The sequence below is a fragment of the Panthera tigris genome, chromosome B3, assembly GCF_018350195.1.
Source record: "Panthera tigris isolate Pti1 chromosome B3, P.tigris_Pti1_mat1.1, whole genome shotgun sequence".
Classification (NCBI taxonomy): domain Eukaryota; kingdom Metazoa; phylum Chordata; class Mammalia; order Carnivora; family Felidae; genus Panthera; species Panthera tigris.
In genome coordinates, this window is record NC_056665.1 from 41,778,791 (window position 1) to 41,806,783 (window position 27,993).

General features: G+C 41.1%; 1 protein-coding gene, 1 long non-coding RNA gene and 1 pseudogene across 3 annotated transcripts; 2 read left to right on the forward strand and 1 right to left on the reverse strand.

Annotated features, from left to right (window-relative positions):
• The first annotated feature begins 791 nt into the window (after positions 1-791).
• Positions 792-2,777, forward strand: LOC102958546 (annotated as a pseudogene).
• Positions 1,993-18,346, reverse strand: LACTB (lactamase beta). 2 transcript variants are annotated; one of them, XM_042988706.1, is made up of 7 exons: positions 17,808-18,309; positions 17,306-17,372; positions 14,906-15,096; positions 14,263-14,614; positions 12,928-13,093; positions 3,377-3,916; positions 1,993-2,415 (listed from the first exon to the last, which is right to left on the reverse strand). In XM_042988706.1, exons 1-6 carry the CDS (start codon positions 18,168-18,170, stop codon positions 3,385-3,387), a joined length of 1,671 nt encoding a protein of 556 aa, XP_042844640.1. In that variant the 5' UTR covers positions 18,171-18,309; the 3' UTR covers positions 1,993-2,415; positions 3,377-3,384. The 2 variants fall into 2 exon arrangements, with proteins under 2 accessions (XP_042844640.1, XP_042844641.1); XM_042988707.1 differs by lacking the exons at positions 1,993-2,415; positions 3,377-3,916 and having other exon boundaries at positions 12,949-13,089; positions 17,808-18,346.
• LOC122239455 lies at positions 17,553-27,346 on the forward strand. The gene is made up of 3 exons (XR_006218587.1): positions 17,553-17,862; positions 24,639-24,714; positions 26,917-27,346. It is a non-coding gene; the product is annotated as an uncharacterized LOC122239455 (long non-coding RNA).
• The last annotated feature ends 647 nt before the right edge of the window (positions 27,347-27,993 follow it).

Here is a 27,993-nt window from a genome sequence, read left to right on the forward strand (position 1 = left end):
CTCTTCAATTACTCAACTTTGGGGATGCTATAGGACAATCAAGCAGATCTATGGCTAGGTCCATGTGGTGAGAAACTGAGATCTCTTGCCTTAAGCCAGTAGCAAGTAATGGAGGCCTCTTGCCTATAGCCACATGGGGAAGCCACGTTAACATAAGATCCTCTGGTCCCAGGCAAGCCTTCAGATGACTGAAGGTTTTGCTCACATAGTGTCTGTAACCACAGGACAGACCCTGAGCTACAACCATTCAGTTTAGCTGCGCCCACATTTGTGAAACACAGAAATTGTGAGATGGGATAATTTGTTAATGCAATAGATAACTAATGCACATTGTACAAAATGAAAGAAGGCAGACGAAATAGGCCACATATTGGATGATCCTATTGATGTGAAATGTCCATAATAGGCAAATCCAAAGAGACAGAAAGTAGGTGGGTGGTTTCCATGGTCTCGGATGAGAAAGGAATGGGGAGCAATTGGTAATGAGTATTTCTTTTTTGAGGTGAAGATGTTCTGGAATTGAATGGGTGTACACCTGTGGATATACTAGAAACCAATGAATTGTACCACCTTAAAAGGGTGAATTTTAAGGTATATGAATTGTGAATTGTATCTGAAGTATGTGTTTTTTCACATTACAGATTTGTGACCTGGAAATAGAGTGTGGCTGTAACAGAAACCCAAAATGTGGGAGTGGATTTAGAACAGAGCAGGGGCTGGGAGTTGGATGGACTTTGAAGAGGGTGTTAGTGAAAACCTCAGGAGCCTCGAAGAAACCCTTCAGAAGCATGATGGCCTTTGAGGCTGAAGCTGTGGCCTTAAAGGACAGTAAGGAAAATCTTATTGGAAATCGGAGGAAAGGAATTCTAATTTTGCAGTGGCAGAAACACTTTTGGCCTGCAGGAACACAGAAAGTAGAAAATGTGCCCAGTAAACGGGGGAATCCAGCTGAGATGTCCAGTGTTCAATGTGCCTCCTGGCTTCTTCCTGCTGCTTATACCAAAGGCACGAGAGACATAAGCTAAAGGAAGGACTACTTGATAAAAAGAATCAATAATGGATGGTTTGGAAAATTCCCAGACTCTCCAGATGGCAAATGAAGCTGAAATTAAGAAATGGCTTCAAGGCAAAGATAAAATTTAGGGCACTTCCTGGAAAACATGGTTTAAAGATGAAGCTGAGGTCCTGACTATAAAATCCTTTCACTGCTGGAAGAACCAAGATGGTGCCTCAGAGGGCTATATAAACAACAGGGTTTATTAGAAACAAGTGTTTCTAATGTTTACTAACATGAACCTGCCCCCCACCCCACCTCCCTGTGAGATTTGTAGGAAACTTGCCAGGTTGAAACAAATTATATTGGCAGGAACACTACTTAGACTGAAAGGACAGAGCACAAAAGAGGCCTTTGGGCCTCAAACTTATATGAGCAGAAAGCAGGCTGAGAAAGCCACTCAGCTACCAACACATGCTACCTTTCATGAACAAATTATAACTCAGTGGGCGGAACCAGCGGCCTGGAGAATATAGCCAAGAACAAAGAATTATCCCCAGGCCTTGAGTACTAATCAAGGAGCTGCCAACCTGCGTCTGGTTGGATTTCAGAATTGCTAGAACTCATGTATGTCTTCCGTTTCCCCACTTTCTGAAGAGGAGGGTCTATAGCAATAACTGTACATATGTTGTGCCATTGCATGTTCCACATGTGGGGAGCAAATAACTTGTCTTTAGTTCACAGATCTCAGATACAGAGGAACTATACTTCAGGAACTACCCCCAAGGAACCTTATCCATACCTAGACCGGATTTACACGATAGATACTGGGCTATGAGCGGATACTATAATGGAAAGAAATTTCTGGAAAACTTGGGAGGAGGTAAGCGTATTTTGTATGTAGAAAGGACATTAATGTAGACTTGTTAAAGATAATTCAGCTAGGACTGACATTTGTGAATGAGCAAGGAGAATACCCTCCAGGGAACTTCAACTTGGCAGTTTAATTTTAAATTTAATTTGACGGAGGACATGTATGCCCAGGACTCTATAGAGCTACTAACAACATCTGGCATCCAGTTTAAGAAACATGAGGAGGAAGGAATTGAGACCCAGTACTTTGCAGAACTTCTTATGACATCGGGAGTGGTCCTCTGTGAAGGGGTCAAATGGTTATCATTTCATAGTGGTTATGACCTTGGCTATTTAATGAAAATCCTGACCAACTCTAACTTGCCTGAAGAACTTGACTTCTTGGAGATCCTTTGATTATTTTTTCCTGTCATATATGATGTGAAGTACCTCATGAAGAGCTGCAAAAATCTCAAAGGTGGTTTACAGGAAGTTGCTGAACAGTTAGAGCTGGAACGGATAGGACCACAGCATCAAGCAGGATCTGATTCATTGCTCACAGGAATTGCCTTTTTCAAAATGAGAGAAGTATGAAGACATCAGTGCCTTTTTCTCAGTTGGTTGTTATGCTGAGAACATAAAAAATCTTATGATTTTTAGAGCAGAGGTCAGACTGTGGTAGATGACCCCCCATGATCTCCATCCACTTCCTAATATTCATACCTTGTGTAATCCCTCCAAGATTGTATCATGGCTGGTCTGTGTGATCTAGAGAATATAGCATCTGTGATGGTAGATGATTTCTGAGGCTAGGCTATAAAAGACACTGACTTCTGCCTGGCTTATGGCTCTCCCTCTTTCCCTCCCTCTTTCTCTGTCCCTCTCTCTCAATGTCCCTCGAATCACTTGCTCTGGGAAAAGCCAATTAACATGAGACTAAGATACTTAGGCAGTCCTACGGAGAGGCCCACATGGTGAGAAACTGAGACCTCTAACCACCAGTCAAGCGAGTAAGCCATTTTAGAAGAATTTCCTCCAGCTCAGGAGAAGCCTTGAGATGACTACATCTTGTCTGCAACCTCATTAGAGACTGGTGCCAGACTCACCCAGCCAGGCTACTGAATTCTTAAGCCTCAGAAACCATGAGTTAATTTTTTGTTCTTTTAAACTGCAATAGATAATATACAGTTTCTCATAAACTTGTTTCTGCTGTCATATTAAAATAACAGTATTTGAACTTTCCTGTAGAATGACATTTGCTTTATATTACACGTTCAAAAATATATTTTTTATCAGAATATTTTATTCAAGAATTAACACTTTTTTCAAAAAGTAAAAATAATAGTTACTTCCCTGAGTATAAAGAACTAATCCTACAATAAAAGACAATTACAAAAGTAAGCAATTAGAGGTACATAATTCTCTGCATTCAATTATACTCTATTACAAATCTATTTTTAAAAAACCTCATGTATTTTGGGATTCATGTTTCCAAAGACAACAACAAGAATAAAACAGCTCATTTTATACCTGTGATGTTAAGATATGTCAGATCTGTCCTTATCAAATTCCAGAGCAATCTTTAAAGCAGTGTTGTTGAGGCCAACCGATTGCATGTTACATATGATAGAAACAACTATTCCTCTTGGGGGAACCTTGTTATTTATAGCTTCCGCATCCAGTTCTTCAGGAAGGACCAGCAGGACACTGCTGGCACCCACTGCACCTCCAGTATGTGAGGCATAATGCCGTTGCTTCCTACAAGAACCATATGTTTGCTTCTTTTCCACGACACCCCATGCCATCGCATATTTACCCTCTTTATCCCAAGACATCTCTGTGTTAGGGACTGGTGTCCAAATCATAACCATCGTTTCTGGTTTGAGATATCCAGGTAAAAGATTTTCATGTGAGTTCTTAAACAGCCCGACTTGGTAACCATACAGCATTGCATTCCCAAATTTCAGAAGGTCACCCACTGTAGACAGAAATCCACCACCAGCCCATTTATAGGAGTTATCCACGTAAGGTGTGTTGACAAGACGTCTCTTTTTATTGTAAACGTAAAATCTAAAATGAAATAAGAATGGTCATTAAAAATTTAATAGTCTACTACTGACTTTACATATGAAAATGAATAGGAAAATATGTACATGAGACAGAATGTGTTTTCATGGAGCGATCATTCTCAGAAACCACTGATTTTCAGTATGATTCAGATTCTAATAAAAACATAAATAATTGAGTAATCAAAGCATAGAATGTGTGTTTTTTCCCCCCTATTGGCATGGCTTGCCCATTCTGAGTGTATTATACTTTTAATACTGGTAAAAATGTACTGATTGTTATACATGATACATTTACGCTGTGCATATGCAAAAACACTTCTTGTTTGGTAGATATTCCCAGTCCTTGGGGGCAATGAATCATGTGCCACATGTAACTTTTATAACTACAAGTGTATACATCCGGATATTTAAGAATAAAATTAATATTTGTAAGGAGACTACATCTCCTGGTTAAAAATGCCATGGGAATACTATGTGTAGCGATGTCACATGGTACTTTCTTGGTGTAGTGAGAGAAAGTGGAGTTTGCAAAGCTGTTTGAATCCCAACTCACCCTTCCTAGCTAGTAAAATATGCTTATTTTATTTGACTAACACTTACACAGCTCTTATTTTGTGCCAGGCATTGTTCTAAGAACTATGTAAGTATGAACTAATGACAGTTGGAGGTAGGTACCACTATAATTTCTATTTTACAGATAGAAAACTGAGGCACAGACGGTATAAATTAACTGGTCCCAGGTCACAAAGCTTGTAAGGGGCAGAGTTGGATTCAAACCCAGGCTGTCTGTTGCCTCTCTGCTTCAGCATCCTAATCTGTGAAGTGGTGACAAAAATACCTGCTTTGCTGAGTTAGGAATGCGTGCCTGAATCCCTTTGCACATTTCTGGTAGCTACCTAACAAACGTTAGCTTTCATTTACTCACACACTCAACAATTACTGGTGGAGCACTTACTATGCATGTGGCGCTGCTTAGATGCTGGAATGAAACGTTAAACAAAAGAGACCAAGTGCCTGACCTCATGAGCTTTCTACTCTAATAGGAGGAGACTGCACCATCCATATTAGGTAAATGGAATGAAATCACACAATAATTAGACATAAAATGAAACGTGGTTCAGGAGAATCCGTTCTTTCAAGATGCGTAACAAAATGTGCTCTCAGGTTTGCAGTGTGCTGTCCATCTGTGATGACCTTCATCTTCTTCCCACCTTGGCTATTCCTAACACTGTCAGACTCAAGCTCACCATTACTTTCAGCTGCTTTATCGGCAGGGTCTCGAACTTGGGAATTTCTTCCTGGGACTGTGATTTCCAGTCCTGCCAAACTCTCCAACTGAACCTGCTCTCTTGCCCTCATTGTGACTATTCCCCCTGGACTCCCATCTATTCCCCCTCGACTCTTCCCCATCTCCCCAGGTCTTGGAGTTCCTCTTGATCTCACCTGACTTTCTGTTTTAGCCTGAACTACTGTTTCAGCTGTGGTCTTACTAGCACCTTTGGGTTCCTCACTCACCAATCTGCCAATACTGAATAAATTTAGGCACCCCTTTCTTTGGATCCTTATCTGCCAAGAAAGGCTGCAGATACTCACACAACAAAGCTGACTGGTCTCAAGTCATACTCTTGCTAAGGGTTGTCACTGCTGTTACCAAATCTCCTTCTTTTCCTGGTTATTATCTGGTATGTTCTTCACAAGAGCTACTTCCAATCTCTTCCACCCTTGGTCATCCACCCCTGGCCAGTGAGCAGACAACTATATCCTTTGTTTTACTGAGAAAATTCCAGCCTACTCTAGGTGCTTTAGATGGCCTCAAACTGCCATTTTTATCTTAAAGTGCATTTACATTATCACGCGTTATTGTCTCCTTTCCGGTCACTTATGAAAATGTCCTATTATTTTTAAGACTAATTCTACTACCTGCATCTCTGACTGCCTTTTTGCCTCTACACCCTTGTTCCACCAGTTCTACTTCCGAGATCATTTTATCTCCTTGCAGTCTATTCTCCACGCAGAAGCCTGAGACTGTGTCTCCCTCCCCCTTCTTCCATCCATTTGAAAACTTCCAATGGTTACCACTTTGAGGACAAAACCCAAGTTTCTTATGATGGACTACAACACAATTGATGGTCCTCAACAGAGGCAGAACTAAGTCCTTAAGGGACATTTTTGGAGGCATTTGTTTAGGTGGCACAATTATTAGAGGGCTCTGACATTTAGTGGATAAAGGCTCAAGCGTCCTAAACTTCTTATGATGTATGGAAAAGTCCCACAAAGTGGTATTCCCCCATACCGTGTAAGAACTTCCACTATCCCACCAGACACTCATGGAAGTAAAAAATCTATTTATAGTGGGCTGAGCCTCAAACCTCTCCATTTGGTACATAAACACAAAGTACTTTTTGCATGTTTTTATTCTACGATGCCTTTTTCTTGAAAGTAACTACTGTGAAAACTGAAGAAAGACTGCACTTTATTTTGCTCAAACCTTTAGCCAGAGGCGGCCAACAAAGGCATGAGTTGAAGCACCAATACAATATACCTGTGGTGGTCTGCATTTACAGTTGTTACATTTACGATGCTTTTATGTATTAAGTTGCATCTGACTTTATTATGTCTTCCAATGTTCTGAGTAAACAAACATATTGAAATATCTACTATGTATTATAAATTACATTTCTCTTATTTCTTCTTTATTTAATGTTTATTTATTTTGGGAGAGAGGGTGACTGAGTGCGAGCAGAGGAGGGGCAGAGGGAGAGGGTGACACAGAATCTGAAGCAGGCTCCAGGCTCTGAGCTGTCAGCACAGAGCCTGGCATGGGGCTCGAGCTCACAAATCGTGAGATGATGACCTGAGCTGAAGTCGGATGCTCAACTGACTGAGCCACCCAAGTGCCCCTCTTCTTTTATTTTAGAGTAGTGAGTATATGTTATATGATCTACAACTTTCCTTTCAGGATATTAAAAGAAGTATTATAAAATATTTGTGAAATTAAGGGGCAGAGGGTCTAATGGCATTGAGACTCACCATCCAATATGATTTTGTCCCTCCTTCTTTGATCTCATCACTTAGAACATCTTCCGTTGCTTCTTTTGTGCCAGACTTATTTCTGTATTTGCAACAAGGCAATTTAGCCTTCCTTATCAGTCATGTCTAAAACCAATGTATTTCAAATAGATCCCCTACCTCTCTCCATGTTACTCTTTATCCCATGTTCTCTTTTATTTTCTTCCTATCAGTATCTGAAATTCTTAGCCTGTTTGTCTTTTTCCCATAAAAGCAGGAACCTTACCTATCTTGCTCCTTGATGATTCCCCTATCTAGAACAGTATTTGCCATCCACTGAGTGCTCATTAAACGTGTTCAATATAGAGTGGCTCAGTCGGTTAAGTGTCTGACTTCAGCTCAGGTCATGATCTCACCATTCATGACTTCAAGCCCTGTGTCGGGCTGTGTTCAGACAGCTCAATGCCAGGAGCCTGCTTCGGATTCTGTGTCTCCCTCTCTTTGCCCCTCCCTCTCTCATGCCTCTGTCTCTGTCTCTCTCTCTCTCAAAAAAAAGTAAATAAACATTAAAAAAAAAGTTTTCAATACATGAAAACATCACTTGTTGGCCAAATATTTAATGGAGACACCTTGGAAGGCACTGGAGAGACAGGTTAAACCATACACCGGCTGCTTTCAAGGTGCTAACAGTCTTGCTGGATAAATTTCAAAGCACTATATGAATCACCTGGGGATTTTGTTAAAATGCAGATTCTTCAGTGGGTCTGGGGAGGGGGTAACATTCTGCAATTCTAACAAGCTCTCAGGTGATGCCAATATTGCTGGATCCTGGACCACACTCTGAGAAACAGGTTGTGGGGTGATTAGCAAGATGGATGTGAGGACTCCTGAGCACTAGTGAGAGTGAGCCTTGTTGAAATGGCCGATTACAGAGGCCAGGCTGGGGAGCAAAGTCGTTCTTTTGGCCGAGGCAGATAGTTTGAGGGGATAAGTGGCAGAAGGTGATGCTGGAAGACAAGACATGGGCCAGGGGACAGGTCACAAAGAACTTTCTATGTCACGCTAGGAGCCTTGACTCCTTCACTTTAGTTCACAAAATGCTCTGGTTTTCTGTATCCTAAGGGGGGGGGGAAGCCTTTTATCTTTTTATCCTCGTTACAGCTTCCAGTTGTCAGTCCTTTCTCTCTTCTCATTTACTTCCCAACTACACAGAGCAGCCCATACCTTCTGTTTCCACGCACTCACCCTCTCTAGTCATTCAACTCCTTAAAACCTGGCTTCTGGTCTTTAGTCACTCAACAGTTCTCTTGTAGGTTTTCAAAGCTCTCCTAATTCCCTCATCCAGGCTGTATCCTATTTGCCCCTGCAGCACTGTTAACCAGATTTTCCTCCAGACTCCCCCTTGGGCCAGTCTGCTCTCCGCTTCTAGATCTCAATCCCGATTCCCTACATCTCCTACATCTCCTTCAATCACTGTGGCCCCGCTTTCCCAAGTCTTCTCTTCTACAGAGATAACTATAAATCTCCATCAGTTCCACAGCCCCTGTTCCAAATTACAATCAGATTTTCTACTAGCATTAATAATTCTCAAATCTGGTTTTGGGGAAAGGCAGGAAAGTTGTTTATCAGAATCACCTGTGGGCCTCCCCGCTCTCAAAATTGTACCCTTCCCTCAAAATTCATAACTTTGGAGGGAATGTGGGCATATATAATTTGAAAAATCACTCCTTTCTTCCTTCCTTCAAGAGTCTTATATGTCCCCTAAAAGTCTGAGGCATAACACTGGGAGAAGCAGGGGTGGCCAAAGGTAAGTGCTTTGAAGATGGGCGGGGGTGGGGGGGGGGAGCCTACAGAGAATCTTAATATGCTCTCTTGAGAACCAATGACTTGATATGTGTTTGGTCTTCTCGTTTCTCATAATGAACATGTCCAAAATTAAATTAATCTCTTCCAAAACTTCTTCTCATATTTCTCATCTCCATTAAAACCCTGGTTGACTCTCTTGCCCTCAACTCTCACATCCATCAAGATGCTAAATTCTATGATTCAACTTCTGCTTTGTGACTTACCCTTTTCCCTTCCTTCATTCCTATGGCTTCTCCCATATTTTAGGGCCTCCTTACTTTCTTCCTGAACTCTGATTACACTTCTAATTCCAGCCAGTGAAATCGAAATGAAACCACATAATAGAAATACATTTTCTCATTGGGTAATGTATGTTTTACAGTGAACTCCAAATTTGTAAACTAGGGGAGAACCACCAGTATATTTTGGCTGATAATCAGCTGTGAGTAACTTTCTTTTAAAAGTAAAGCATTCCAAACTGCTTATATCAAAGCTGGAAATTAGTACTCCTCAGGCATTCCTCTTTTAAAATATAAAAATATGGAGAATTTCAGACTCCAATCAAGAATTCCAAACTTTAAATAAACAAATTCTAGGCTTTAATCTCTTGATTCCTTTTCACAGAGAACAAGTTAATTACTTTTGGTGAAAATAATTTTGTTCAGCTAAAAGATATGTTTACCATTTCAAATTCTTAAGGAATTTCTGCTCTAAAAAGAATGGAATATAGACACAAGTTCTTGAGTAAGTTACTGAGACATCTTTGTAACTGAGTAACTGATGGAATAATGCCAGATGACAAACAGCCTCTTCCTACTTATTTAAGAATCTCTAGATTCTGCACAACAGCATTATATAACTATAGAAATCTATATCAACTTAGAAATTGAAAATATTTTTATTTTTACAATGCTTCTTAAATCCCTTTAGAGATCAATATGCACCAGTTCATGTTATATTGTTATGAGAAGTTTAAAAACCCACAAAATTTACAATGCATATTATAAAAACCAATCCCACACTTTGACATTTAGCATTAACATTTGGATTGAACCTATTACTTGAGAGCCTATCAGCTAATGGCACAGAAAAGAGCTACCTAAGTAACAATGCTTAATTATGGAAGATACTGTAGGAAACAAAGCTAATAAGCAATAATCACAAAGATAATAACTGGAGGTACAGACCATATCTACACTGTCAAACTATAGCAAACACTTTGGAAAGCATCCATTGTATTAGCTTTCGGTCCCATCCAATTATAAAAGCGATTTTTGTTGCCAACTATTATGCCAAACTCAGAAAATATGAGCAGAGTCTAAAAATAAACTAATGAAAATAAAAATCTTAAAAAAAAAAAAAAGGGCGGAGCACCTGGGTGGCTCAGTGGGTTAAGCATCTAATTTTGGCTCAGGTCATGATCTCGCAGTCTGTGAATTCAAGCCCCATGTAGGGCTCTGTGCTGACAGCTCAGAGCCCGAAGCCTGTTTCAGATTCTGTTTGTCTCTCTCTCTCCCTCAAAAATAAATAAACATTAAAAAATTTTTTTAATATTCTTTAAAAAAATAAAATGAAAATAAGCTAATGCACTGACTAGGGATTCCCCTATCAATAAACTGAGTGTCTTTCAGTACAAGAATATTCAGTCCACTCCCCCCATGGGTATTTGCTTAAAGGGTTATTTAGTTTACTTGCCTATACAGAATATACTTGTTATACAGAATTAATATATCTATTTGTGTATACTAAGTCAATGTTCCTCATCTTCCATTTAAGAAAATCCCAGTTTTATTCAAGACATCAATGTATCCAGCTAAAAACTAATTTCTCTGCATCTCTTACAGCTAAGTGTGGCCTGTTGCTAAAATTGTGGCCAAAGAAATATAAGTAGTATTTTGGGATGGGATTCCAGGGAAATACCCTAAACAGGTGACAGACACTGGGAGGTATTATTTTAAACACACAGATATACACACAGAGAAGTGATAAAGATGATACGTATTTACTCTTGGGTTATAATAACTCTAACAAGCCTGTTATGATAATATAAATATGCTTAAATTTATGATTATGATCAAGGAGTCAGGAGACTAACAAAGCAGTGAACTTGTTTAACATAAACAAATAGAAACATACACATTTACTAAGTTTTACTTTAAGATTTTTTTGTCTTTAAAAAACCGTATCTCTGAAATTTCCTTATACTCCCTGAACTCACTTAAAAAGCTAGTGCTTTCAAGCTCTTTTAAAATAATTATTACCAAAAAAAGAATCAGAGTTGAGTTTTAGAGGCCCAAATAGATACTGTAGTAAGTAAAACAAAAGCAAAGCAAACAGACAGACCATTTTCATAGGTAACAATATTCCCTTCTTCTAGTGCCCTGTTTCAGCAGCCCATTTACTAGAACTAAAATGAATCAACTATCCCTTTAGTTCCACTGGGTACTATCAAAATCTAACAAATCAGAGCTGACAGGAGCCTTTAACAAAAGAAATGGAAACCCATGGCCTTTTCTTTTCTTTCTTTTTTTAAGAATGGGAGATAAGCTGAAATTAACTCAGCATCATATGCCATATTTTGATTTTCGTGCAAGACACGAACAGCAAGTAAGTGCCCTGCAGTCTGTACCTTCATAGAGTCTTCATTTTCGGTTTAGAAAAGAAGCTCAGCGATTACACGTAATGTTCTCTCCCCCTTACATATAAGTATAAGCCTTATCAAATGCCTGGATCTAAAACAAAATAAGGTCATGCATCTATGGCATCTTTACTAGAGAATCATTTTAGATTCAATTGACAAACTCCGGCATTTTCTTATGCTTTCCAGGAGAATGTAACGTGGGATCTAAAAATAATAAACACTACTTGTTTGAAGAGGTTGAGAGCCATAGGCCATTTTAAAATTAAAATTCATTGTTTGCTGCTGACCTAATTTCTTTTAGATCCAAAAAAGCCTCTTTTAGGCTGATTTGCAATGTACATTTAATCCTTTTAAATAAACTGGTAATTTTAAAATGGCAATTTGACTAACTATAACAGAAGACTGAACAAAACCAATAAAGGGATAAGAAGATAAAGCTAAAATAATCCACTATGAAAGTACCATTAGGCCATTTGCAAAGCATGAACTAAGAAACATATACAAAATAAAAGTAACAGTTGCTTTGTTAAATGTGTTACCTCTCTAACAAACCAAATAGTAATGAGTGAAATGCAAAAGAAAACACAACCATACAACTCATCATAGTCATTAGTCTCAAAAATTCTCTCCCAATACCCCTTTTACAAATCACTAGTAAAAATTATGATAAAATTTTAGCTTGATACATTTCAATTAAATGACTCAAACTTCTAGAGGGGACAAACCTATCAGTGCCACCTCAAAAAGCAATTAAGTCACCATCACCAACAATGGGATGGACTGACCTCATGGGACTTCTGAGAGACATGACAACTAAATGTAATGTATGTACCTGGACTAGATCCTGAACCAGAAAATAATTTTTTTTCCCTTTCTTTTGCTATAAAGGACATTACTGGAAGAACTGGCAAAATTTGAATAAGGTCTGTAGATCTGATAGAAGTATTGTGTTGATATTCATTTCCTGAATGTCCTTATTTTTAGAAAATATATATTTAAGTATTTACGGGTAAAGGGGCACCATGTCTGCAACTTATTTCCAAATGGTTGAGAAAAAAAGAATGAATAAAGCAAATGTGGTAAAAAGACAACATTTGGGGAATCCAGGTGAAAGGTATATGGGAATTCTTTGTACTTCATCTTGTGACTTTTCTATTAAGTATTAAATCATTTCAAAATTGAAAAACCATTAAAAAATAATAAAAGGTAAAGTATTAGCTACAACATAAGAAAAGAGATGATGGAAGAGCATATTATAGATGCCCATGATAGGTGCAATTTTGGTTCAATTAATAATGAGTTGAAATTATTATTGCTGTCTTTCATCTGAGGAACTTGGGGTACTTTGCAAATACATTCAATTTCTCTTACTTTATAGATGGAAAAACAGACATGCGGAAAAGCTCTAAAATGTGGCACATGTGATTTTGGAACGGAGACAAGGAAAGTTTGACTTTTAATGGACAACACAGTGTTAAGATGTGATACAGCTAGACGCACCAGACGGTATCATTTACCTTGCTCTATTGTAAATCACTGGCTCATTTTCTTCCTGCACAGTTGTCAGCATATCCAAGTCATGGAATATTTTCTGCATATAGTCCAAATATTTATATCCTGAAGCTCTTTCTACTATGGCTGCCAGTAGGGTATAGCCAAAAGTTGAATACAAAAACTGACTACCTTGAGACATCATTGCAAGGGGGAGGGAAGAAAAGAAAATGCTTCATTATTATTTACAATCATAAAACGGTTCCTACTGAAAACTGGCATACCTTTACAACTGGGATATTTGATATGTTAATAAATTTTGTCACCTTTGCAATGGCCCTGCTTACTCCATGATTCAATGAAGATCAGAATACTTAAAATTTCACATGAATCTACTCCTTCTGCGATAATGAATAAGCAAACTTATCCTTCCTCAAAATTAAATTAAAATCCTTCAAACTGGTAACAAAACAGGAAGGGGAAGAAAAGCAAATTTGGTTTCTTGAGTTAACGGTCTTGTTCTTAGTATATCTAATACTCATTGTTTAAGGCATGAATTAGTTGTGTACTTTCTTATTTTAATAAAGTATATGTAGGTAGAAAGACTTTGTTTCAAATATACATTAAAATACAAATATATATTCAAATACAGATACATTTCAAATACATACCTTTATATCATTTGGGATTCTGGAAACACAGATTGTATGATCTGTGCTAATAATTGTAACCTGATTTTTTAAGACAAAATCCAGAATTCTATTCCTTTGTCCTTGTTAATTATACCTATATAATATGTCTTCATGGTAGAAAACAACTTTTAAAATAGAAATGGAATAGAAGTACATAAGCTTATGGTAAATTCAAAGATATTAAGTGGTTTTGGTAGGCATCATACCAAAAAATATGTTTACAAACATTTTTTGTAGTCAGCTTTTTGGGAAATAAAATTAAGTTGATGAAAACTATTTTCTCTAAGGAGGGAAAGCAGAAAATAAGTGGAGCAATTTAAACACTAAATTAGACACTGAACACTGACATATTGGCAATATTTTATCATGCCCTCTTTGGTCCAGATTTTATTTGGAGAACGTTATAACATTTCTCCCTAATTTTTCAAAAATCTCTTGATACAGAAAATCCACTAAATGACTGATAAGGCTAAATCTAAACAACTTGCTACCTGGAGGGTAGGCTGTGTCAAGAACTACAGACAAAAAGGCCCACACTTGTCTAACAGCGAAACCCATGCCGCAATCATCAACCACATCCAGTGCTCTCGGGGTGAGATCATCTTAGATTGTCTGAAAATTAATACTTCAATAATGATGACTTTGTTAAGAGAAGGAATTAACACTCACCAGGTTTAAAGAACAAAGGGTCATTTTTAAATAATCTTAGTGATTCAATTGAATTTTCAAACTTTTCTTTCAAATATAATTCGCCTTGTTCAAAATCATTCTTTTTCTTGCCAGGTTTTAAATTCCGGCCTTTGGCATCATTATCTTGCTCTATCTTAGCTTTAGCAAAGTCACTCTTTTCATTACTTTTGCCTCCTTTTTCTTTGAACTCTTTTTCGTGGTCAGATTCCACTGTCCCTTTCATCATCTTCGAGGCTTTGTAAGCTTTCTCTTCTTTCACCTTTTTCATGTCCTTTTCATAATGACGAATTCCACTTAAATGGGAGATCAACAATCTTGTTGTGACAGAAACCTAATTGTAAAAACATGGAAATTCAATTATAATATTAAACTGTATAATAAGAAGTTAGTAGCCTTAGAATAATGCCTCAGTACTGTTTTCCATTTTAAACTGCTGCTGGAAAAACATGTCATGTTCACATCTTCAGCCTTAAGTTTCAGAAAAATACACAATCACTTATCATCTGGATAAAAAAAAAAACTTTAATCCATTAACAATCATTAAAAACAAACTGAAGAATCTTGTGAAACATTTTAAACCATTTAACATGCCGTCAGTAAAATGAACTATGAGTTTCATCACCTTTTCACCTTCGTATTCTTTTTCTGGGAATTCAGGAACATAATGTTGTACTGGAATATCAAGATCCAGTTTCCCAGCTTCCCACAATTTGGCAACAGCAACCATGGTGAGGCTTTTGCTGATACTGGCAATTCTCATAACAGTCTCTGGCTTGCAGGGTACTCGGTTCTCAACATCAGCATAACCTAAACCTTTAGAAAAAGAAAAGCAAAAAGTCACTATTAACAGGCTTCATGGTCAAAAGAATCTTCAGAAACTGAAGCAATACTACCTTAAAACATCCCATGTATTTATCTAAAGGAAAAGATATTCCACTTAAAAAAATTTTTTTTAACGTTTATTTATTTTTTGAGAGAGAGACTGCGAGTGGGGGAGGAACAGAGAGAGGGAGACACAGAATCTGAAGCAGACTCCAGGCTCCGAGCTGTCAGCACAGAGCCTGACTCAGGGCTTGAACTCATGAACCTCAAGATCATGACCTGAGCCGAAGTAGGAGGCTCAACCAACTGAACCACCCAGACACCCTGATATTACACTTTGATGAAAAAGTCAACACTTAAGGGATGAGAACCTCAGTAACACTGCCAACAGTAAGGCTAAGAATCTTCTAACTGAGCCAAAATTACACACTGTGCACGATAGCAATTTTCTATCTGCTTCAGATCCTAATTATTCTTAGTTTATCTCAACAATTCAGTTATTCCACATTTCACATAAGTTATTCTATATTCTTTAAAGAAAACATCTTTGTTCTCAGATTATATTTATTTTTTATTCTTGAGTTTCCACTAAATTCCTTAAAATAACCACGCAGGAAAAGTAAACGTGAGGGGCACCTGGGTGGCTCAGTGGGTTAAGCAACCAACTCTTGATTTTGGCTCAGGTCATGATCTCACAGTTTCCTGACTTTCCCTACACCAGCAGCCCAGAGCCTGCTTGAGATTCTCCCTCTCTCTCTGCCCCTCCCCTGCTTGCACTCAGTCTCTCTCAAAATAAATAAACTTAAAAAAAAAAGTAAACGTGAAAAGGTGTCCTGCAAACCCAATCTAGGTAACCATCAGTTTACCTCAGCTGCAAACCAGAAGAAAAAAGTCCTAGAGAAATTTTTAAGTTTGTTTTTATCTTCTGGAGGCTGAAAGTGTGAAAATCTAAGCGATAAGAACTGAAATCTGAAAAGAACAAAAAGGATACAATGATTGTTTTTAAATTGTAAATGTAGATTATGCTGAAAAATATTTACATAAAAATAAAGCCCCCACCCATAAAGCTGACATTTATATAATTTATTATATTTTTTATAAAATTAGTATTCTGATTAGGCTATAATTATACTTGGGAGAAGAATCATTTTTCTTTAAATTCAAAACCTTATTGTTCCCATCAACTTCTCTTAAAAATATTCATTCCTTTGGGGGCACCTGGGTGGCTCAGTGGATTGGGTCGGACTTTTGATGTTAGCTCAGGTCATGATCTCACGGTTCCTGAATTCAAGCCCCAGCACTGGGCTCTGCACTGACAGCATGAAGCCTGTTTGGGATTCTCTCTCTTTCTCTCTCTCTCTGCCCCTCCCAACTCACTCTCTCAAAAATAAATAAACATTAAAAAAGCACTCAGCCCTTTATTTTTTAAAAAATGTTTATTTATTTTGAGAGAGAGAAATAGAAAGCAAGGGAGGGGCAGAGAGAGAGAGAAAGAGAGAGGGAATCCCTCTGCACTGCCAGCACAGAGCCCATCAACCCAGAAATCATGACCTGAGCCAAAATAGGAATTAACTGACTGAGCCACCCAGTCACCCCACAAGTACTCATTCCTTTAAATGATATCTGACACATTTCCTAAAAGTAGGGTTCTTAAAAACCTGGAATGACCAGTTGGACCAATTCGTGTGCATTGGGTAAGTAAATCAAATTATAAAATATGCTTTGATAAAAGTATCATAAAATGATTAGAAATCTCTCTCCCAAAGTCTCTAGTTTTTGTTTGGAAAAACAAAAGTAATAAAGCAGATTGTAAAACCCACTAAGAGAATTATGCATACCCCTAGTTCTTAGTGCATTTTACAGAACAGGGGGCTCAATAAATTGTTAACTAAAATTTAACTAGCATTAAGTGTTATCTACAAATATGCAGGAGGTAACAGATTGTTCTATATACAACTTTCAGGACGGTAAATCTGGTCCTTAGACACAAGCCGTCTTTATGATTTCAAGAGTCACGTTTAAACTTTGCTGTTTACAGAAGGCCCCATTCTTTATTCCGTTAGAATTGTTTTCTCTACAACACGTATGGTCTTAGGAAAACTGAACATTTCATGGGATTCACTCCACGCGGTAAAACATCAAAACTTCATTCGCCAACTGGCACAAAACAAACCACTAAATAACACTTTTCTGAGCCCACCTTCTGACCAGACTTCTTTTCCATCTACAGAGACTCCAACCACTATGCCAGGGGCGCCCACCTCATCCTAAGAGCGAAGGGGAAAGAACAGACAGTTCAAAGACAGGCGGAAACACCTCGCACGCCCGCCAGCGCCCACCTCTAGGGCCTTCCCGAGGCCCCGCCCTCACCCCGCCCCTCCGCCCGGACCCCGCCCACCCCGGCTCGGCCAAGACCGGCGCTAACGGTGAGGGGCGTGCCTGGTCTGCACTGAGGGCGAAGGGGCGGTCCCCGAGGCGGGCGAGGTGACCTCCGCCCCCACTTGGGCAACCCCCAAGAACGTCTGACCGTGGCCGGGCGGCCGGGGAACGGGAAGTCCTTCTCGGAAGCCGACCGCAGGCATCCCACCGCCTGGGGTGGGGTCCGCTCGGGCCCGGGAGATGACCACCAAGACGCCCCATTCCGGGATGACGCCGGTGGCGGGGCGCCGGGTTCTCGGCAGCCTACGCCCCCGTCTCCGCACCTTGATCCGGTGCAGCAGGTCGCGGCTGCTGTCGATGGCTCTGGCGAAGCGCCGGGTAGGGGGCAGCATCGGGGTCTGTGCAGACCACGGAGCGAGGGGCTGCTCCTGCGGCGGCAGCGGCTCCGCCTGGGGCGACGCCTCGGGGTCGGGGGCCCCTGGGGACTGCGTGGGGGCGGCGCCCCTCAGCCCGCCCGCCAGCTTCACCCCGAGCGCTAGCCCCAGCCCCAGCCCCAGCCCCCCGACCCAGCCGGGGCCGAGGGGCGGCAGGCCAGCGCGGTGGTGGGCCGCGCGCCGCCCGCGGCCCCAGGCCCAGCCTCCGGGGGTCGCGGCCCGGGCCGTCACGGCTGACAGGAGCCGGTACATGGCGTCCGCTACGAGACCGAAGCCTCGGAGCTCGCGCAGGCCGGGCGGGCGGCAGAGGCGCGGGGAGGGGAGGGGACTGGATGGAAATGAGGAGGCGGTGACCGCGCGCAGACCTTAGCAGTCGACGCCGGATTCGGGAGCGCCGATAGCATCGAGCCTTTCCTCTTTTCCCTTTATCTCCTTGCCTGGTCTCTTTGTTGATGTTTCTTCTTTCCCCGCACCGGTTTTCTCTTCTCTGCCTCTCCTCAGATCAACTGTCACCTCCTCAGGGAAGCCTTCCCAGTTGCCATCCCAGCGGAAGTACTCGCCACACCTTTTTGACCCCCCAGTGCTCACACCTCCTTAATAATACTTAACGCTTTCATTGAACTTATCTGATTGCTTACCAGACAGGCTATGACCTCTTTGGAGAGTTGTGACTTTTACTTTTGGATTTTCAGCTCTTGGACCAGCGCCACGTACACAGCAGCCACTCTGCAGGCATCTCCTTCCACCGCGCCCAACCCCCCAACTCTCTCTCTTGCCATGTCCTTTCTTTATGCCTCATTTCAGCTCCTTCCATTTACTTGAGTCCTTTTTAAAATCTACTTTTGGAGGTCCAGCGTTACACCACATCAAGCGTTAAGTTATATGCAGGCCCATATTAAAAACAATTTTTCTTTTTGCTGCAAACATTTAAACGTTTTTTTGCACTTGAAATAACTTACAATTAGCTATCATTTCTGACATCTGTAGATGATCAGAGATTACTGTGAAATAAGAAATCTAACATCAAATTGCTACAAAAAGGGGCGCCTCGGTGGCTCAGTCGGTTAAGCCACCGACTTGGGCGCAAGTCACGATCTCGCCTTCTGTGAGTTCCAGTCCCACATGGGACTCTGTGCTGACAGCTCAGAGCCTGGAGCCTGCTTCGGATTCTGTGTCCCGCTCTCTCTCTGCCCCTCCCCTGCTCACACTCTCTCTGTCTCTGTCTCTCTCCCTCTCAAAAATAAATAAACATTAAAACATTTTTTAATTGCTACATGTAAAAGGTGTATAATTATTGCTGAACAAGTAATGGCGATGTTAATTTTAAAGATAATTAAACACTTATCCATTTCAATTTTACAATTATGCATATTTAGTTTTCAATATATATATATTTATTAGGGAGACACTGGGGCTAAAAAATTATAAAGCACTGGGGCTGCTAACAAAGCCACTACCAGCAAGAGATCAGGGTATCCTAGGACTCAGGGGTTTGGCACTGAAACTCACAGAGGTCTCTAGAGCACCACCTGCAGTTAGAATGGACAGGTGCATTCTATCAGATGGTATTGCTGGAAGCCCCACTACTCCAAGCACATGACAACAAGAGAACAAAAATACAAAGGCAAAAAGGTAAAAGACATAGCTAGTGGTGGTCACAATGAGCTCTCATTTTAGTATTCTTTTTAAATTTGTACATATATTTTATGTACTCTTCTGTACTTCTCCTTGGATCAAAAATGGAATAGAAGCACAGAGCCATGCAGAGAGCAAAAGGCAAGTTCCTGGTGGACTTCCAGCAGTTCAGAAGCAGGTAGAGGCCACCCATAGTATAGCTTCTGTGAAGGTAACAGAGAATAAATGTTCTCCATGAGAGCTGAGTACCTAGGAGGCAACCTGACCAAACAGCTGGCAGAAGTGTTGGCTACGTCTTTACTATCACCATGGGGCAAGAGCCCAGAACGCCAATATTTTAGCTTGCTCTGGACTGGGAGCCACAGAAACCAGAAAGAAGAAAAGTAAACTTTTACTTTAAAAAGTAAAGACAGAAAGAGGAGGGGAAAGATAGGAATAGAGAAAAAGGAAAGGAAGGAAAAGTAAGAAGGAAAGAAAATTTCCATTAAGTATAAACCGGCAAACCAAATTTCCTAAACATATGAAGGAAAATATTTCTAAGAAACACTGGCAATAATCAAAAAGTGAAATACCTCAAACAAATGAAAGCAGTAGGACAATCTATAGGAAAAGAGAAAAAAGAAGCCATTCCCTGGTTAAAAAAAAAAAAAAAAAAAAGGTTGATAGAAGACAAAGTATGTTTTTTTCCCGAAGAATCCTCGAAGAGAGAAGTGAATGCCTAATATTCACAAAACAAGTAAGGAATTATGAAAAAATAGGAATAAGTGAAACAACAAAGATATTAAAAAGAATTTATCAGAAATTGTGGAAATAAAAAATCTTGAGAGATTTAAAAAGAGCATCTTTTCTGAAGTTGGAAGTATGAATTTGGTGGGCTGCCTTTATGTGAGGTCAGTTTTTGTTTTCCCTCAATGTTTACTTTTGCAGGCTAACCTTCTCCAGCTGCTCTAATCGTTCTTCATATCTTAAGGTTTCCGGGCCCCAAACCGGTTCTAAGAACTAGCAGACACTGTGCTTAAGGGTCCACGGTAAAGTGAACCCATCATCTTCCCTCTTCTGGACAGTTGGCATTTTCACCAGTTGAATTGCAAGACTGGTTCATAATGAATATGTGGTCAGCAATCAAGTCTTTTTGTTTTGTTTTGTTTTATATAAACAATATAGTCAAACCTAGCTTCCCTTCTTTAGCATGTACTTGCAAGATTGATTAACCTTTATCTTACCTGTTTTGGTTTAGTATTTCTTTTTGTTGTTGTTGTAATTTTTTAATGTTTATTTTTGTGAGAGAGAGTGCAAGCAGGGGAGGGGTAGAGAGAGAGGGAGACACAGAATCCGAAGCAGGCTCCAGGCTCTGAGCTGTCAGCACAGAGCCTGACGCAGGGCTCGAACCCATGAACCATGAGATCATGACCTGAGCTGAAGTTGGATGCTTAACCGACTGAGCCACCCAGGTGCCCCTGGCTTAGTATTTCCATTGGCATTATTTTTAACCTAAATTCTGTTGCTGTCTATGTTATAATAACCTTTTGGCTTTCATATCATCTGCAAACAAGATAGGCAAGCCTTCCATCTTGTTCAAATATTGAATATGACTGGACCTCATACAGAACCCACTAGTCCACCAATAGAAACTTTTCTCCAGGAGATCAGAGATCTAGTAGCCAGTACTTTTGATGTGGTTGTTTAAAAGGCTGGCAGCCTGTCATTGCTATTTGTGACCTGCTAGTGTGTGATGTCCTGAAAGTACTTCTGTTTCCTCTCCTATTTTCCTCTTCAGAATGTTTCCCATTGCACGTTTGATCTAAGGTTCATTGAAGGCTTTTACAGAACCCTACTCTTAATCATCCAACACATATTTATGGGTATCTGCTCTTTACCAGACAAAGTTGGTGCTAAGGTTACAATGGTTACTCAAAACAGACACATACCTAGCCCCCCTAGAGATCACAGGCAGGAGGGTAAGATATTCATGAATCATATAAACACACAGATAAATGTAAAATTCCAACTGTAACAAGAGCTGTGAAGGAGGGGTGCATAGTGTGTTGAGAGGTGATAATGGTGAGATTTGATCTAGTATTGGAAGATTAGGGAAGGTTTTTCTAATGAGGCAAAATGAGATCTAAGATCTTAAGGATAAATGGGAATTAACTTGGTCCAAGCATGGACAGAAAGAGGAGGAAGTGTCCCATGTAGAGGGATCAGCAACAGCAAAGACCCTGTGGTAGGAGGGAGGAGGGTTCGTTCAAGAAATTAAAAGTGGCCATGGCGGCCGTCATGGAAAACAAAGGGGAAAGAAGTGAGAAATGAGGCTGAGCACTGACATTCAAGATCTTATCTCCGCTTTGATTCTTTGGAAGAAAGAATATTCTTCTAGAGCTGCTTCTTGCCACAAGTCCTATTCCACCGTATCTCAGTGCAGTATAAGCAATACTATCTGTTTTCTAGGGAGACTTTCAAAATTACTTCATCACTCATACGCTGTGCTTTGGTGTGTAGATATCAGGGGTCATAACTATTAGTTAATCAGCTTCCTGCCCAACCTTCCAACCACAAGAATTTCAGAGCACTTCCTCTTTCATGCTGCTGTTTCCTTTGTTACACTTGTGGTACCATACTATCTGGTTTTAATGTGTTCTTTCGGTAGTTTATTCTTTCATCCCTTAAAATTTAGTTGAGGGTACCTTGACTTTGGATGGCAGCTTGAGAGTGTCTATTAGCTGTTTAAAAAAATGCTTGTAACTCATGACCCAGCAACACCATTTTAGGTTGTACACTCTAGAGCTATGATTTTCAAAGTATGGCACTTGGACCACCATTAGCATGACCCGAGTCATTAGAAACGCATATGTTCAGGTTTCACCCAGATCGACCTACTAAATCAGACACTCCAACAGGGGTGCCCAGCTATCTGTGATTTTAAAAGCCCACCAGCTGATTCTGATACATGCTACAGTTTGAAAACCACTCTAAAGAAATACCTGCACAATTGTATCTGGTAACTTTCGCTGTTAAAACAATGACTTGGCTCACAGTTCTTCAGACTGGCAGGTGGTCTGGACTCAGGTAGGCAGTTTTGATTTCCTCTGGCCTCAGTCGTTGTCAGCAGTTCGTGCTGGGTTAGCTGGGTCTGGTTGGTACAGGATGCCCTCAGAAGACAGCTCAACTCTCTTCAGTGTGGTCTCTCTTTCTCCAACCAACAGGTGGGCCTCAGCTTGTTCACGTGGTGGCGGATAAAGACCCAAGAGAGAAAAGGAGAAGGATTCAAGGCCTCATGAGGCCTAGGCTTGGAACTGGCACGCTGTCTTGTCTGCTGCATTCTCTTAGCCAAATAAGCCCACGGTCATCCTAGATTCAAAGGGAGGAGAAACAGACGTTAACTGCTGATGGGCAGAGCCTCAAAGTCATATTGCAGTGGATTCAGGGAGGGTGAAAAATTACAATGGATACAGAGAAGATGGCCCGTTTTTGCAATCTTTCACACACGCTCATACAGAAACAATGCAAGGGTGTTTACTGTAGCATTTTTAGTAATAGCAAAACATTGGAAAACAACCTAAATATCCTTCAGTGAAGGATGGGTAAGTTGTGGCACATACATACCACGTGGATACTCTGTATTCATTGAAAGGAATGGGCTAGGTCTCTCTCTAGGTTGCCTATAAGAAATGTAAAACAACCCCCCCCCTTTTTTTTTTTAATTTTTTTTTTAACGTTTATTTATTTTTGGGACAGAGAGAGACAGAGCATGAATGGGGGAGGGTCACAGAGAGAGGGAGACACAGAATCTGAAACAGGCTCCAGGCTCTGAGCTGTCAGCACAGAGCCCGACGCGGGGCTCGAACTCACTGACCGCGAGATCATGACCTGAGCCGAGGTCAGACGCTTAACCGACCGAGCCACCCAGGCGCCCCATAAACCCCCCTTTTTTAATGAAAAAAGAAAACTGAGAAGCGAGCGAATTGTATATAATAATACCATGTATACATTTTTAAAACCTACACAAACAATATTACGTATTTTTGATGGGTACACATCTATGTTTTTGAAAGTTTTTTAGGTTTAAAAGTATATACAATAAACCCTTAAACAACACAGGTTTGAATAGCATGGGTCCACTTATATGTGGATTTGTTTTGATAGAGTTCAATACTGTAAATGCATTTTCTCTTCCTTATAATTTCCTTTTTTAAATGTTTATTTCTTTTGAGAGAGAGAAAGAGAGTGCGTGCACACATATGAGTGGGGGAGGGGCAGACAGAGAGGGAGAGGGAGAATCCCAAGCGGGCTGTGTGTTGTCGGCACAGCTCAAACCCATGACTCGGGGCTCAAATCCATGGACCATGAAATCATGACCTGAGCCGAAATCAAGAGTAAGATGCTTAACTGACTGAGCCATCCAGGTGCCCCTTTCTCATGATTTTAACATTTTCTTTTCTCTAGCTTACTTTATTGTGAGAATACAGTATATATAATACTTATATATCTGTATCTGTATATGTCTGTACATATACGTATATATCTGCATACATATATATGTATGTATCTAAACATATATATGTATCTGTATGATTCTATTTATATAACATTCTGAAACTGACAAAATTGCAGAAATAAAAAACAGATTAGTGTTGCCGGGGTTAAGGAGGGGGTTGGGCAATATAAGAGATCCTTGTGGTGAGGATCTATATAGAGATCCTATAAGGGGCAACATACGAGATCCTTGTGGTGATGGAACTTTTCTCTATCTTGACTGCATCAACTGTCAGTATCCTGGTTGGGATACTGCCCTAGAGTTTTGCAAGATGTTACCACGGGGAAACTGGGAAAGGGTATGCGAGATCAGTCTCATTTCCTAGAACTGCATGTGAATCTACAATTATCCCAAAATTTTAAAAAGCTTATTTAAAAATACAAGATGTAGTGTGAACCAGGATGAATATGCCAAAACTGAAATGTAATCATGCACATCCCCTACTTAAATGCTCTAAAGTGCTATTTCTCAACAGGAGAAAGTCCAGACTCCTGTGGGTCGTCACGTGGTAGGATAACCTATTGAGAAACTTTTTTTTTTTTCCTTTTCAGAATTGGATTTACCACAAAGGAATGAACGACATTTCCTTCTCTGCCAAGAGGGTAGCCAGGCCCCTGCAACCTGAAGGTCTGGGCTTTTCTTATCCCCCAGGGGGCAGTTAACAACTGTAACTGGTTGTTTGAGAGATCTCAACCCACCAAAGTATAAACAGAGAAGGGTTTGTTTTTTTCCCAGCTATCTACTTTGCTTGGCTAAATCCCTTTCCAACTGGGTAGAAAGGAACTTTAGTGACATCCCTGTCTGGTCCCAAACGTTTTCAGTCACATCTAGCTATTAAAGTAGTGTAATTTCAAGGGAACATTCAGTTGCTCTAGGTACTATTTCCTTTGCCAAGTGCAGTTCAACACCCTCTCTCCGGGAGCTGGGCAGGCTGCCTCTTGCACGGAGGCTCCTGGCAGAGGTTGAAGGGGGGCTTTGGCTTGCTTGCTTTCATCGCCCTCTCCCCTCCTTCCAGTCCCTCACGCCTACACTCACCACCAGGAGCAGTTGTGGAGTCAGGGGGCTGACGGGAGAATGGTGGTTGGTGCAAGAATGGTGGCCGGTGTGGCCCTGGGTTTGGGCCATGCAGCTGGCGGAGCCTTAGAGAGCCTGCCCCCAGAAGGCACGGTTGCCTGTGTACATTGAGCGGGAACTTCCAAAACCCATGGCTTTGCAGAGCTCAGCGAAGGTCTCCCAGACTAAGTTGGAGGCTGACAAGGTTAAGTGTCCAGAGAAGAATCCCACCTACAATAGCCTCCACAGACCCGGGGACTCCTCGCCCCTGGCAGAGCACCACAGCAACAACAACCATAGACAGGGGTCCAGCAACACAATCCCACAACTTTCTGGGGCTCTTGTTTAATACTAAGGTGGTGTAAGGAGTCCCACCCCCACAAACAAGATCCATCTAGTGCTTTTTACCAACCTTGATGGGTTTGCTATGTTTGATTTGATTTATGCAAATGAAAGATAAGGCATTATTTGTACCCTCAGCCCCATGGACACTGCCATTTTTATTGAGTAAATAAATGAGTGGAATAATTCATTTCTGTTACATTCTGTTACATTCTGTTACAATTTCAGCACTGAATCAAGGTGTAGTGGATATGTGTCATTCGGTTGGGCCCCTGCAAAAACACTTTTCCTTTCTTTGAGAGAATTTCCTCTCTTCTGAATTCTGCCTCCTTGGGGAATAAGGACAATCATAGCAAATGCTTACATAGTGCTATTCTGTGCCAGGCACAGGTCTAAGCTCTTGACGTATATTTCATTTTAGCAGCGTGCCAACTCTAAAGGCAGCTAGTGTTATTATCCTTGCCATTTCCTGCATGAGGAAATAGAGGTACAGGGAAGTGAAGTAATTGGCCCAGGAATTTATTTTCTCAGTCTTGCTTCACTTGGTGGCAGGTGTGTGAAGTAGGCTCCACCAATCAGAGGTGCCCGTTTTTGGAAGCTGGTAATGCCATCAAGGGTGCTTCCCTGGGTGGCAGTGACAGGAATTCTTGTCCAGTGTCCAGTGCCTGTCTGGGCGGCAGGGCCGCCCCACTGCAGGCCTGGGCAGTGTTCCAGGCTGCGCACTGCTCTCAATTTTCCAGCTTTGGGGAGTGCCCTAATATTAACAACTCTGTGCGTGTCTCCTGTACATCTGCCGTCAGGCATAATTAAAAATAGTGCCCTTTCCCTCTCAAATGGGGTGAGAAAATATATGGTCATCCCACCCAATATGTTTCAATGAACTCCTTTTCTACTTGACCTGGCTACAGTGGTCTTTGTAATCTGCAGCAGACAGTATGCTCCCAACTTTCCCACCGCCCTCACCTCCCACTTCTCATCAGGGCTCTTATCTCGAGTTCTCAGAGAACAGGCTGCTGGTTGCCTCCAGGCCTTTGCACAAGCTTTTGTTTCTTCCCGGAAAGTTCTCATCAACATCTGGGGTTTACCCAGCAAACCCCGCCCTGGAGGGTGTGGGTCGCTCCCTTCCTGCCTCCATCTTGCCCTACATTCCTCCATCGCGGCACTTAGCCCTGTGGTACAATTTGACCTAACTCTTTGGATTTGTTTTTTTACCCAACTTTTTGGATTTGCCAATGATCCGTGAATTCCTTCAGAGCAGAGACTATTTCATCTGGGTTTAGCCCTAGTGCCTGGCACATGGTGAGCTTTCAACAAGTATATATTGAAGACTCTATATGAATGAGTGTAAAATTGTACTTTTTATAGAAAAATAGTTGCAGTCTGCTACTCAAGTTCCATCTTCTAAGGTTTTCATTTGCTGGTTTTGCTTTTTAGCTTGAGAGAATCCTACTGGAGGACTAGAAAATGGAATTCACCCGGGGAGAAGACCTTACTAGCACTGGGCCATCTCACCCCCTGAGGGAGGAGAGCTCACCATCATTGGACTTTATTATGTGCTGGCTACTTGATATGCATTTGTACATTGAGCAGTAGGTATTATCTCCCTGACAAGTAAGAGAACAGAGGCTAAGAGAGGCTAAGTTGCTCAAAGAAATAAAGTCAAATGGAAGAATTGGAATTAGAATTAGGGTTCGCTCCAGGGTCTATGCATTTTCTTGCTTTGTTCCCCGGGGATTTGTACAAAGTGATTCAGACAAGGGAGTGTGTATGCATTTGCCATGTAGATTTACAGAGGAGGCAGGGCCACAATAGCTGCCTCCACCCTCCATTCCCTGCCTGCCATTTCTGCATACTGTCTTTTCTGCCTGCTTCTTTGACTCTATCTTCTTTTTTTATTTTATTTTTATTGTTTAGATTTATTTTTGATAGAGAGAGAGACAGAGCGCAAGTGGGGGAGGGGCAGAGAGAGAGGGAGACACAGAATCCGAAGCGGGCTCCAGGCTCCGAGCTGTCAGCACAGAGCCCGACGCGGGTCTCGAACTCACGGACCGAGAGATCATGACCTGAGCCGAAGTCAGAAGCTTAACCGACTGAGCCACCCAGGCGCCCCTGACTCTATCTTCAAATGGAGACAAAATAGCCAGTGGTATTACTTGAGGATTGCAAAGCTGGAAGGCACATCAGACATTATATAGTGTGGTGGTTTTAGTGGGATGGGGCATTTAGGAAGGCATTGAGCTATTTTGTCTTTTTTCTTTTTTTGCTTATCATAATTGGGGGAGGGAGGAGGGGGGCCCCTGACATTTAGTGGAACGGGGCCCAGGATGATTTTGAAAGCCCTTCACTCTGTGGGAGAGTTGTGCTGGCAAAGATTTTCTCCGTGACCAAACTCTGGCCAGACCCTTTTGAGCCCTCCTCTCGACTAGGCCTCAACCTTGGCTATAAAAAAACCCCCATAAACCGACACTAACAGTTTCTAACAGCTCAAGGCCCTATCTCTAGGGGGACCCT